This window comes from Argiope bruennichi, chromosome 4 (assembly GCF_947563725.1).
Source record: "Argiope bruennichi chromosome 4, qqArgBrue1.1, whole genome shotgun sequence".
In the NCBI taxonomy this organism is placed as follows: domain Eukaryota; kingdom Metazoa; phylum Arthropoda; class Arachnida; order Araneae; family Araneidae; genus Argiope; species Argiope bruennichi.
The window spans coordinates 1,808,231-1,822,249 of record NC_079154.1 but is presented as its reverse complement, the minus strand read 5'-3'; the positions used below and the strand labels follow the sequence as shown (position 1 = coordinate 1,822,249).

Here is a 14,019-nt window from a genome sequence, read left to right as displayed (position 1 = left end):
AGGAATATATTAAACATCAGACTTTTATTTCACTCTCTTAATGACTTTCCTTCTTTGTATCATTAAATTAAAAAAGTTCACAAAATATTCATTTATGAAAAAAAGAAATCTTTAAATGCCATGAGTTATATGATACGTTTGACTGTTGTATTCTAATTAATTTCATATGAGTAAAATAATTTCTACATTTTTTTTTATTTGTCATGCAATTGATTTACTTAAATGTATTCATTTATTTATGAATGTACGCATTTTTGATAATTTGCTATAGATTTAATGGAACATTAATAATAGTGACAGAAAAGAAATGTATTTAACATCAAAGCAGCTTTCAAATGATCTTCTCTTTACGTAGAGAATTTTCAGAATAACAGTGATGATTTGAACTTTCCCTTTCTTAATATCCATTTATAACCTTCTATTTGCAGTACTATAATTTCCTCCATATAATCTGAAGATTATTTGGTTTTGAAAAAAACATGAAAATCGTCACTATAATCGTCAACATCATCTGCCACCGCTGATCATATGGCGTGGTTAATTTTTTACTGAAACTTTTTTTGTCGGGGCTGAAAGTAGCACCTCCAGGTTATTTGTTGACACAGAAATGTATGATTATGAATCTGTCTTCAGATTGCTTTTTTAAGTAATTGCTTTGCAGGTTTTTTAAGAATTTGTCTTTTACTTTCACCATAAGAAATTAAATTCTTTTTTTTTTTTATATAAAGAGTTCTACACATTGTTTTTTAGATTGATTTTCATTTTATAAAATATTGTCTCATTTTATAAAGTTTTCTAATGTATTTCTAAATATAATAAAAAATATATTTTAAGAGAAATAAAAGAATATCTGTGTTATGTTTCTGAAAATGTCATTATTGAATAATTATAAAAAATTCTATTAAGAGAAATTCCTGAAGTTATTTATTAAAATCCATTCCAAATGTAAAATATTCCTTCAATTTGTAACCATTTTTTTTTTTTTTTAACCTATTAAATATGAAAGTATGTTTTGTTGATATTTATTTAATGTGATTTTAAAATATTATTTTAAGTTTTCTAAAATATTTTTGAGGGAATATTAATATTTTAAATAAAATTCCGATATTACAATTCCAAAAATTTGCACGTAAGAGTTTCATTCTCAATTATTGAAAAAATGCCTACAAAATTTTTTCATTTCATATATTATTTTTCGTATCATTTTTATACTTTAAAATTATTAATGAAATACTTTTTTTCCAAATGAAATTAATATATCGTATATTAATTTTTAACTTTTTTTCCCTGCTGAATCAATTTGTTATGTTGCGAGATATGTTTTTAAAGCTTCGTATGGCCATGAAACAAAATGTGGAGTGAAATGCTGGAAAATATAACCATTCAAAAAACATTTTAAAAAATTAATGAATTTTTAATAATTACAATGGCTCAAACAATTGAGAGTGCACCTTACTTTTACTTGATAAATTCAACTTTAAATATAAATAACACATTACCGAGAAGTACAAACATATTTTTATTTTGATACATAGCAAATGGTTTAATTCTAAAGAAAAATCAACAAAAAAACCTCTAAACTGGAAAATTTCTGAAGCATTTTAAATAAACATATGCAGATTTTTGCCTCAAAAAATTGAGAATACACCAATGAAATTTTTGCAATATCTCGCAAAGAAAAAAAGTGTCAATATTTAATTGCATGTCTTTTGGCTTTTATAATGGCCTTTAAACGTCCTGGTACAGATTTGACCAATTTTCAGTAGTATCTGAAGATATTTTATCCCATTCTCCTTGCAAACTTGTTTTAAATGGGTTTTGTTTCTAATTTTGTGCTTTTTAACCACTATTTTGAGTGTGGCCCACAGATATTCAATGGCATTGTTGTCGGGCTACTGTGTGTAAATGCTGTTTACAATAAAAAAGACACTACATTTTGACATTACGTGCATTCTGTTTCGGGTCATTGTCCTGCTTGAAAATGAAATATCCCTCTAAACCCAAATTTTTATCACTTTCCTTTAGATTGCTACAAAGTATATCCAAGTAAGCCATATGAATCACAATGCCATCTTTAAAAACTAAATTTCCTACCCCGAATGACATACAACCCCAAAGCATGACAGAGTCACCACCATGTTTATCCCTAGAGTGTAAATTTTTTGGATCCAAAATAGTATTAGGCTTTCTACATACGGTGTGATGGATGTCACTGCCGAAAATGTTGAATTTTTTTCATCACAAAATATAATTTTTTTCCAATAGTTATTGGTTTTCAATTGATGAGTTTTTGTATATTTTAAACGCTTTTTCTGAATTTGCAATCTGATGAACGATTTCTCTCTAACAGTTCGATTTTTATATCCAGCTTGTCTAATTACATTTCGCACAGTTTCAGCTCTTAAACTTCTGCCTATGATTTGAGAAATTCCTGCAGCAAGTTGGATAAACTATACTGTCTCATTAATCTAAAGGAAAGAGCTAAACATTGGGTTTAGATGAAAATTTCATTTTCCAGCAGAACAACGACCCCAAACAGAATGCACGTAATGTCAAAATGTAGTGTCTTTTTTATTGTAAACAGCATTTATACACAGTACCCCGACATCAATGCCATTGAATATCTGTGGGCCACACTCAAAATAGTGGTTAAAAAGTACAAAATTAGAAACAAAACCCATTTAAAACAAGTTTGCAAGGAGAATGGGATAAAATATCTTCAGATACTACTGAAAATTGGTCAAATCTGTACCAGGATGTTTAAAGGCCATTATAAAAGCCAAAAGACATGCAGTTAAATATTGACACTTTTTTTCTTTGCAAGGAATTGCAAAAATTTCACTGGTGTATTCTCAATTTTTTTGAGGCAAAAATCTACGTATGTTTATTTAAAATGCTTCTGAAATTTTCCAGTTTACAGGTTTTTTTGTTGATTTTTCTTTATTTTTACTTTAAATTAAACCATTTGTTATGTGTAAAAATAAAAATATGTTTGTACTTCTTGGTAATGTGTTATTTATATTGAAAGTCGGATTTATCAAGTAAAAGTAAGGTTTCTATCTATTGTTTGAGCCACTGCATATCAATTTTTATTTTAATCAAATACCAAAAGATATTTAAAAGATTTAATGAAGAAATAACGTGTTTTAAACATTATGATAAGAAAATAAAAACATCTTCAAATATACATAATATATAACTCGGACCTCTCCTAATATTCATATATGTAATTGAATATAATTCCTTCCTCATTACATGGTGAAATTTTAATAAGAACTATTATAGATGATTTTTAAATTATGAAATTGTTCCATGAAAAGCAAACAGAATTTTCCTTTATTCCATAACATATTTTTGAAACTGTAGAACCTTGCTTAATGAGTATATTTTGTTCTTGACTCTTACTTATAATGTGAAACACTTATTAAGTGAAAATATTTTTCTGTATGAATAAATATGCAATAGGATTATGTAATTTAGGATTTTTAAAGCATTCTTTATTTTACAAGAGGATTATATAAGACTCAAACAAATAACATTAATTTTAAAAAATGAGTTTCCTGAACTGTAATTCACAGTTCATTACTGAAAATATGGTTTTATGAATATGCTGTAGTAGTTTTAGAATAATTTTTGTATTAATATTTTAGCTTTTAAACTGGAAAAAAAAATGAAATAAAAAAATATCTATGTTTAATTTATTGTACTGTATTTGGGAGGAAAATGTTTAACTGTTGAATCTTTTCTATGATGTGCTAGCATGTAATTAGAGACTTTAAAAATATACAATGGACCCTTTTTGTTCATTTCTTTCTACCCTTTATCAGCTTAAGGAACATAGGAATGGAATGAGAAGAGAAGATCTTCCCCTTCTCTTCTACTTAGGACCCATCAGCATTACTACAATAACTATTTCTGAATTTCCAGTCTCTCCTCAAAATAAACCCAATCGTCATAAATTGTGAGGATGGTCCCTAGCATCTTCCATGTGCTTTGGACCATCCCTCTCAAATTGTCTAGGTGGAATTGGTTGCAAGAATTTGAATATTTTAAAACAGATTAAGTAAAGTTAAAGGTTAGTTCATAACTTTTTGGAAGATATTATTATAGAAATAGCATATGAAGTTTTAATTTATTTAGGAAAAAAAGCTTTTATTTTATTAAAAAAAATTTTTTTTCTAATGTACCAGATATTATTTACTAATGTTTGAAAATTGAAGTCAACTGAGAAACAAACATTACTTTTTGCTCATTAGCATTTTTATAGCATGCATTAACCATTTTTATTTTCTAAGTTGCAATATGAATTAATTGTTTGATTTGCTTTGCATGAAGTTCTTTTTTGTCTATTAAGATTTCATGGAATAATAAATTGTGTAATTGATTAAAAATTATGTTATAAAAAACTGAACATTTATTAAATTGTAATAAATGTTCAGTTTTCAAAAATAAATAAATAAATACGTGGAGCCTACTTACAGTCTGAGAAATTGGCTAAATAAAGATTCTGAGAAAATTTTTTACATGCATATAGTATATATAGGTTATTACATTAATGTTAGAGCATTTATTTGGTGTGGAATTTTAGAAAGGGCATCCAGTCTAAGTGTATTTGACTACACCTCAAAATTATGAAATCTATCCAAAATAGTTTCTCTATAGCTTCCTAATAGAGCATTGATCTAATTATTTTAAAGCTGTGCAAAACAAGCAATTTTTTGACTTTTATCTGTCCTTAAATGGAGAAAAGAAAGGGGAAAATGTGAAGCCGCAATACATGAAAGCTTGCAGTTGCTTGATGTTATTATTACATATTAAGCATTATGAAAACAAATCATTACATATAATATAAAAACATATTTTATCTGTCTAAAGATTCATATCCATAATAAAAGTTATTGAAGGAATTTCTGTGAATTCAGAAATGCTTTTCTACAGGATCAATCTCATTCACAAATATTGTAATTGAAAAGTTTTGCAAAGTAAAAAAGATGATAGGAGACAAATAAGAATAAATGAAACAAACTGAGAAAATAAGAATACAACTGTTTATATTAATCAATATAATTATGCGCCATCTGTGCAAATATCAGTTAACCTTTCATTTTTTCAATGTTATTTGTGTTTTTATCTTCCTTACACAACCAAGACATTTATTCATTAATGTGATTGTTTTGTTTTTGTAATCTGTATAACAGTTTCAACATCATTTTCTGTAAGTTTTAGTGGATCTGCACTGTTTAGTGCATTTGCAAGAATGGTTATCAAAATGATTATTGTCATTGTTGAGAGGGTTCTTTATTGGTGCGGACCATGTTATAGTCTGTGTATTTTCTGTAGGCAGTTCAAGGTTACATTTTCTATGTCATTACTGGTTGTCTGACTCGCAACACTGAGGCAGACAACAGTGTCATTTTTTTTACACAGCTGTTAAGATATTCCGATAGCTTTCTGCTTTATACTTTGTTCAAGTTCGTTATAGTTTGTTCGGGATTGTGGGATTGTATATTTACTGGGATTTAATTACCTTTGGCAGGAAAACTTGCTGTGCATCTAGAGGGGCTATAGAGAATGCACATTTCTCGCATTGATAAGAGAATGATTGATGATTAAGGGTCCTTTTCCTTGAAATATTCACCTTTTTTCTCACGGTAACATTGATAACTTCTCACTCAGAATTTGTCTCTTCTAAACATTGACATTATGATGTCTAATTATATTTTATAATTATTAATATTAATTATATTTATAATTATGCCAAAAATAATTATATTTTACAAAAAAGATAAAGAAGTTAGATGTCTAAAGACGGCATTTTCGCTTAATGAAATTTGAAAACTATATCTTAGCTAGAATAGGATATCTAATACACATGGAATTGAATTTTTAGGCTATGACAAGACAAGTTTTGGATTCAAATTCAGGTTTAGTGATACAACTAAATAAATTAACAAAAAAAAAATCTAATGTAATAAAAATTTAATGTGCAATTATCAAATTTCTTTGGAGCCATTATGATTGGATGATGCACTGGTTGCATTCTGAAATAAATGCTTTCTTCCAAATTTGTGGCCAGTCCTTCGAAATTTAAAACTAAGCATATATCTGCAAATTTTTTAGATATAAATGGGAAATTTTACATGTATAGATGAAAATAAGAGAAAAATTATATTAATTAACACTTGAAATTATGATGGATGTATAAAAATTTAATTTTTGCAATTTTCGTACAATTGCCTACTTTAGTCAATCAAATTTTATAATTGAAAGCATGTCTAGATGCAGTAATAATAATAATAAAAATACTTCAGTAAAAAAATGCTAATTTTATGTCAAAGATTAATATTTTGTAACTATTCTACACCATGCAAAGTGTTTTTGGCACCTTTATTAAAGAATGTGTGAGGAAGTTTTACAGTGACCACTCCAGCTGTTTTTTTAAAATTATTATTATTTGTTTTTTTTCCTAAGAAAATATCTCAGATTCAACGATTGAATAAAATTGCTTGCTTCCACTGCCAACTTAATGTCCTCACTAAAACGTACTGGCGTGGAAAAAAAACAAGCTTTGTCGAAACCATGGCAACAGAGAAGGAGAAAGAGTGAAGAGTACAGAAATCGAGTATCCTTGAAACGCCTACAGAAATTACACAGATTGTAATCAGTTCCAGTTCAGTTGATTCATCTTGCTTCTGAACTGGATTTAAATTTTCAAATCTAATTTTAAACCAAGTTATATATAACTTGTAGCATTGGGAAAGTGAAACCAATTGAAATTAGTTCTCGCAAGTGATTTTATTAACAAATAAAATTTTAAGCAATTCAAGATATCATCCTCTTTATCTCAACACAATAGTGTAGTGAATTTCTATCTTGTATGTAATATAACTCGCTATTTGATACGTTTGTTCATGAAGAATGATTTACTAGAATTTCATTAGAAAGAAAAACAAATTTCTTAAAATAAAATGAGTAGGTCTAATCATAACTAATGAAAGCATGAAGAATCAAAGCATTTTTCATACATTCAGATTACAGTACATTCCTGAGTATCCAGTTCGCGACTATCTGGTTGCTATCTGTCCTAGTTTTCTTTTATCGTCATTAAATGAGGAAGGCAAGATATTGCATTATTTAGCATTGGAAGCAGACATCTGTTATAAGCTAAAATGCAGTAGCAGTCATCTATTAAGAAATTTTTCCAAAACTAAAAACTGCAAATTTTGACACTTATTTTAGGGTTATCTTTTCATATCTGTGTAATCATTTATCAATAAAAAATAAAATCAGTTTGAACCAATTTTCTGAAGAATCAAGCCAGCGATTTATGTTAATATTTTTTTTGTTTCCTGCACTTAAATTAATCATTACAAAATTTATGTTAAAATGTAAACAGTTTTTATCCTATAACTTAATTTTTTTCTAATAAATTCTTGAAACATTCAGTGCAGTGTATAAACATATATAAACTACTGCTACAGAGCCTTCTAATTTTACTCGGCATTTTACTGTCAACTGCTTCTATGATTCACCGGGCTGTGGCCGCATTCACATTCTACATGGCTTGAGATAAATGGAGGGCTTAGTACTCAATAAGAAGTGAGAAAACATATATTATAACACTAAGTTTTGGTATAAAAATTTGTTTTCTGATGTTAGTGTGCAAAGAAATGAATTTGTAGAACTCTGGCCTATCCAGCTTTTTTGTTATCTGGTCTGCCCTCCACCGCATTTGGCAGGGTACTCTGGAGTGTCATGTATTTGAATTTGCAAGTAGGGAGTGCTCTTTTTGTGGTTTCAAAGAGGGAAGTATTTGAAATTGATATGATACTATTGCTATGATTAAGATTGTAAATCTTCTTTCAGTGTGACATATTTACATACTTCAGCAGAAGCAACTATGTTGGTAAAAATCAAATAGTATGCATCTTCCATAGCTTGCTTAAATAAAAAGCCCTCACTTTCAAATTTAACATTCAGCATGGCTATAAGCCAAAAGTCTTCCTTTGTTACATTATTCTAGAAGAATGATTGTTCAGGTATAATCATTGTCATCAACTGACTGAATATTACACCAATTTGTATGGCTTTTTATATGCTCAATGCATTGATGTCATATGTCATTCTTCTATGTCATATCTTCTTAGTGTCCGTCTGATAATAATGGCTCTTTGTGGCTGTAATATATATAAATATTATACATACAATATGTTTACCTAGAATAGGGATTTTTTTTTAAACTTTTTTTTTTTTCTTCGATTTTTCTCACCTTTTTCCATTAAAAGAATTCTGTATTATATCACACACAAAAAAAATCTTCACATAAAATCTCTATTTATTGGCAAGAGATGTTAACTCCAAATTAGGGTTAGGAGGAATCCATCTCTAATATCATAAGTTCACCATGTGATTCTATTAAGTATGGAGCAAATAATTCATGAAAGACGAATCTAAAGCTTCTGATGCTACATTTGATGAAGAGTGACAAGGGAGAAATTGCTAATTCATAATAAAGTAATTATATAACTCAGTTACCGAGTTCTTTATGTATGCAATCTTCCAGAATAGCATTTCTGGATTTACAGGAGTTTCTTCATTATCAGTTTTTATTTTAGAATTGAGTTCTTAGGGAAACAATATTATTTGCTCTTTATATGTACTGATTTATTTGGTTTTTGCTTGAATATGTAATTATAAAACTTTATGGATATAAAATTTTATTGTTTTATAAAATTGAAGTAAAAAAAATCACAAAATTAATAAGTTTATGTGGCATCGATTTAGTGTAGTTCATTAAATATCCTGCTTAGAAGCTGTATGATAACTATTTTGCTATACATCTTATAATTTTAAATTGCGACCAGTTAAATAGATTATAAATTTAGGTAAAACACCCTCCCTAAATTTCTACACCACATCACTACTCCAGTATTAGGGCACCTAAACATGCATATAAAAGAATTTTTTTTATAATAGAATTTTTATTTAGACAATGTTTCTTCTTTTTACCATGTACATCATCTTTTTGGGGAAAAAAAAGTTTTATGAAAATTGAAAAGTCCTTCTGATTTAAAAAAGAGCACTTATATTCTGTTGCAAAATGTGTTGATATTTATTTAACTTAGTCATTTATGTTCTGTACCTCTTATTGAAGCAATTTTTTAAAGACAAGTTATGTTACTTTCTAAGAAAAATTGAAAAAATATTTCATTTCTTCATTTCACTTTTTTTCACCAGCAGCCAAAGCTGTCTTCCCCATTAGAGGAAAGTTTGATGTAGTTAAACTGGACTCTAATTGAAGTGCTTAATGTATCAAAACTTTAGCCATTAATTTTTCCAATTTAAACTTTTCAGCTATTACCTAGCAGAATGCTGGTAAAATTATTTATTTTTGATATAAGTAAAGTCTCAATAGAGAAAAACTTTTTTTATTAAATTATTCCAAAGGAATACATATTTTTTTTTTTATGCTTAAATGACTGAGCTACTTTGAAAATGAATAACTACATTTTTTTGTTTAATTAATTTTGAAATGATGCAATCTTACAGTCCTAATGCACAAGCTGGAACTGGAAATGTTGATTGTATTAAAATTATAAGCCTTCCAATATTTTTAAATAATGATTATGCTTTTTTATGATGTTATCTCTTAAATTTATTAATCTGTTTTTAGAGTATGTATATATATATGTAGTTGTGCAGATGATGAAGAGCAAAAGAGACAAAAGTTTTTCCTTTCAATCATTTTACTATGAGATTTTGAAAGGGATTTTTTTGACACGTGTAGCTTTAAGAAAGGGAATTTAGGTATCTTTATAAAAGAGTGTGGTAAACTCTTAAGGATTTTTATCCTTTCATTTGAAACGTGAGAAAATACTGAAGTCAGCAGTTTTATAAAAAATGTTTTGAGGTGCATATTTTAATTTTCCAATATATATCTTCATCAAATTTAGTCGTCTTTAGATCTAATGGTCTGCCCTGTAGAGTGCCAACATGTACACACACTTATGTTGTCCATTATTATTAGTAGAGGCAATGCTTATGATATATTTAAAGTTTTATTATAAAAAATAACATCTAACATAAAAATTATTTATTTGCTGAAATTATTATGCCATTGCTTTTAAAATTCATTACATAATTTTTTATGAACAAATTATGTTGTATATATATTTATTTATTTATTTTTCTATATTAGTCTAGTGTATGGATTCACCTGAAGATGACAACAGTTTACCATGTGATTCTGCTGATGAGTTTGATTCGTCCAAAAGAACTGTAGTTGATGCTGGAGTTCAATTAGACTTTAACAATGAATGCAAGCCAATTGAGGACCTTGATAGTGCCTTTCAAACTAATTTTGCTAATATAAATATGAAACTACCAGTGGCAGTTCAGAGTTGTGTTCCATCGGCTCTTCAAGTTTCTTCAGAATTAGTTGTTATTACAAATGCTGGTGTGTATCTGTTTTCACTGCTTATTTGAAGTTCAAACAATTTATAGTATATAACAATCACCTGCACTATTTATTAACATTTCATTTATTTTAAGTAGTGCAACTAGTAGTGAAGTATTTTAAATTATCTTTTCAGACCTTGCTACTTTCTAATGTAATTACCTATTTAATTCTTTCATTTATAAGGCATTTTTTTAAAAAGATAAAATATTATTAGATAGTGAAAATGTTATAATTTAAATTCACACATTGTCATTTTTGCTCTACAGTAATATTTTTGGTTCCAAAGTATCTAGTTTGCCATTCTTCTGTAGACATTTTCCCTCCAGTGACAATAAATAAATCTTAGTCATGTTTTTGACATATATGACATCAGCTTAACCAAATATTAACATATTCTATAATAACAAGCTTTCTGTAAAATTTCAAATAATTTAGTAATTTTTGTATGTATGCAAATATTATATAGTTTACTTACTATGTTTTATTGAATATAAAATGAATAATAAAATAAATTGCATGTTTACTAGTTAAGTATTTTTTAAAAATAAAACTCTATCCGATTTATGCATTACATTAAATTACATTTATTTTTTGTATTAAAGTGTAGAAGTTCATTTATGCAACACAATTTGTAAAATATTTGGCATTAAATAATTCACCAAAGTAACTAAGCTATTATAATTACATGAATATTTATTTAGTATTTAGGTAAATTTACATAAATTAAAAATAAATTTGAAGTTCTAAATTTAGTTAATTTAAACATTAATTTTCTGTTCTTAGAAGTTTTGTTATTACTTACTCAAAAACCTGCCTATTAATTGTTTTAAATTGCCAAAAATTTAAGTAGTAAATATACTTACCAGTGAACATTCAAATATAGTTTTAACTTTAATACTTAGTCATATTTCTACTTCTAGTTTTGCTCAAAACTTGAAATGAAAATAAGTAATCAGTGGTAAAATTACTTACCATCCGTAATTTTCTAAATTAGTTAATAGTTTAATAAAATTTTGAGAAGTTTTTTGATTTAAAAAATCAGTTTCAAGCAATATAATAATAAAACAAAATATCTGGAGACATCTCAGAATTATGTCTTTTAAAGGGTTAAATGGAATTTATACTGTATATTAAGAATTCTCCTGTTACGTTCCAGAAGTTTCTATAGTTTGTAAACTTTTGCAGAACAATTAAATACAATTAATATCATTGATGCTTTTGTGCTCATGATAAAGGGAATCGTAGATGCAATTTAAAAGTCTAGATGCTATTATCATTTTAGCAGTATCAAGTCTAATAAGAATGATACCCAATCTTCTGTTTCTTATCCAAGGTGTAATGCTATTAATGTGTGGGATGTTTCCTAAGGAGTTTTTATTTTGAAAATTATTTATTTAAAGTTTTCTGCTTTGAGGTATTTTTTAGGTTTAAAATATTATCATGTTGTGTGATCCATTTAATAGATGAAGACTTTTCTGTAATTTCCATTGCCAGTTGATGCTAGTTTGTTCCAGGCAATGTCCATGTGACCTGAAACCTACTTTAACTTGCCAAAGTATGTAGGTGCAATCTATTGGATCATTTTTGGCGATTGTCACAAGGATTAAGAGGGGATTGTTTTGGAAATATCTATATTGTTGTATGATTGTCATAAAGAATAAATTTATTTATATTACTTTTTTTTTTGTTGTAAATCGAGTTCTGAGGAACTCTATAGGAATGGATGCATTTGGAAACTTTACAGAAAGCTAAAGCTAAGGTTTTGGCAAACAGACTATAAGAGGAATCTTGTATTTGGATTTATATTTAGGGATTGAGAAAATCAAGACAGTTTTCCATTGTTCAGGAAAAGGCGCAGAGTCTAATTGATTTGCTTGTAAGTTTAAGATGATTTGAATTTAATCAGAGATCAGTTAAACCAGATGAATGGAATACTATCTGCAAATGAAACATAATTTTTAGTTTTTCTTATTACCTTTTTTTAGCTCCCAAATTTAAAAATTGTTGAGGGATAATTTTATATCAGTAAAATCTAATGGAATGGGTTCATTGGTTTTCAAGTATTTTTAAAAGTTATCTGTAAAAAGATGACTTTGCTGCTTTGGTCGCAAATAAAGCAATAGTTTTGAAGGATTATATTGCTATATTTTGTATTTGGATTAGTGTGTAATTAAAAAATGGATGTACAACACAGAAAAACATTCTTGGATTTTAAATTGTGTGACTGATTTTGTCCCAGTATTCTGCCCTAACTTTTTTGATATGAATCATAATCATCTCTGTCATTTAAGTTTTCTCCTGTCAAACTCAAAAATATTTCTAAGTGGTTTTTTTATATTTTATGTGTGCGTGTGTGAAAATGAAATTTAAGCTTTTGAAGATTATAACATGTATTATTCTATTATAGTGAATAGGTTTTGTTTGGCAGCAATTTATTTGAAATATTTTAAGAGATTATCTTAGTCTTTTCCTTCGTGATTCTTTCTAGTGAAAGTTGATTTATATGATTAATCATTTCATGAGTTTGTAATTTTATATGTGATCAATTTATTATTTTTAAAATGCATTTTGACCTATCCAGGACAGACTGGGTTATTATTATAGGATTATGCTCACTTTTGAAGTTCATCTCAGCAAGCTCATTATGTTCTATAGCAGGAATTTGCTTCAAAATGTTGGCAAAGCAAAGTGTAAATCTCTAAATTATGCATTGATATGTTAATGTTGGGAATAATGATATTGGAATTATTTAGCTAAATCACAAAGTTATTACTTTACCCATTTAAGACAAAATTGACATTTTTTTTTTTTTTTGGATAATGAATTATGATGATATTTTTTGCACACATGTTGTGCAATGCATCTTGAATGCCAAGAAGAGAGTCTTTTCCCATAATAAGTGATGAAGGTTAAAATCTCCGAAAATAAATGTCGAGTAATCAAAGATTAAAAGAAAGATTTGGCTTGATCAATATCAAAACTATAAGGCCAATCCAATTGATGATAGTTAATGAAGCTAATGTACCTCAGTTGCCTGAACTTCTAAATTTAGATTGTCCTTAAAATGTAGCAGTTATTTTGTCTGACATGTTTGCAAGAATGCTAATTTAAGGCCCACTTCCTGGACGATTTTGCTTATTGGTACTAAGAAAAAAAAAATAAATAAAAACTCCTTAAAGGGAAAAAGGTCTGAATCTAATAAAAGCATTTCTTTGAAAATGCAGGAGGAAAATGTGGAATTTGTAACAGAATTTGTTTTAATTTTAATTCCTCTACATTTCCATTATACAAAATTCATATACAATGAAAAGAAAGGGGAAAAAATAAATAAAGGAAGGAAAGGGAAAGGTCTGCAATCTAGTTCAAGCATATTAAAACATGAATAACAGAAAATCATTGCTAGCACCAGCATCTCATTGCATGTGGATTCCGTTAATTTCAGAAGGATTAAAAAAAATGTTGAGTGGTTGTGGGTTTCTTCCTTGAAGAAGATTTTCTGCCTTTGTTAATTTGTCTAATCAGCTTTCCAATGCTCTAGATAAGTGCAACTATAGTTTTTT

At 27.6% G+C, this 14,019-nt stretch overlaps 1 protein-coding gene across 2 annotated transcripts in view; it reads left to right on the top strand.

Annotated features, from left to right (window-relative positions):
• Window positions 1-14,019, top strand: part of LOC129965922 (cyclin-D-binding Myb-like transcription factor 1) — a 56,364-nt gene that overhangs the window by 855 nt on the left and 41,490 nt on the right. The window contains exons 2-3 of one of the 2 annotated variants that reach the window (XM_056080209.1): window positions 3,828-4,075; window positions 10,199-10,456. In XM_056080209.1, coding sequence (XP_055936184.1) covers window positions 10,207-10,456 — 250 coding nt within the window. In that variant the 5' untranslated portion in view covers window positions 3,828-4,075; window positions 10,199-10,206. The remainder of the gene's footprint in view (window positions 1-3,827; window positions 4,076-10,198; window positions 10,457-14,019) is intronic. The other variant, XM_056080208.1, reaches the window with a different exon arrangement.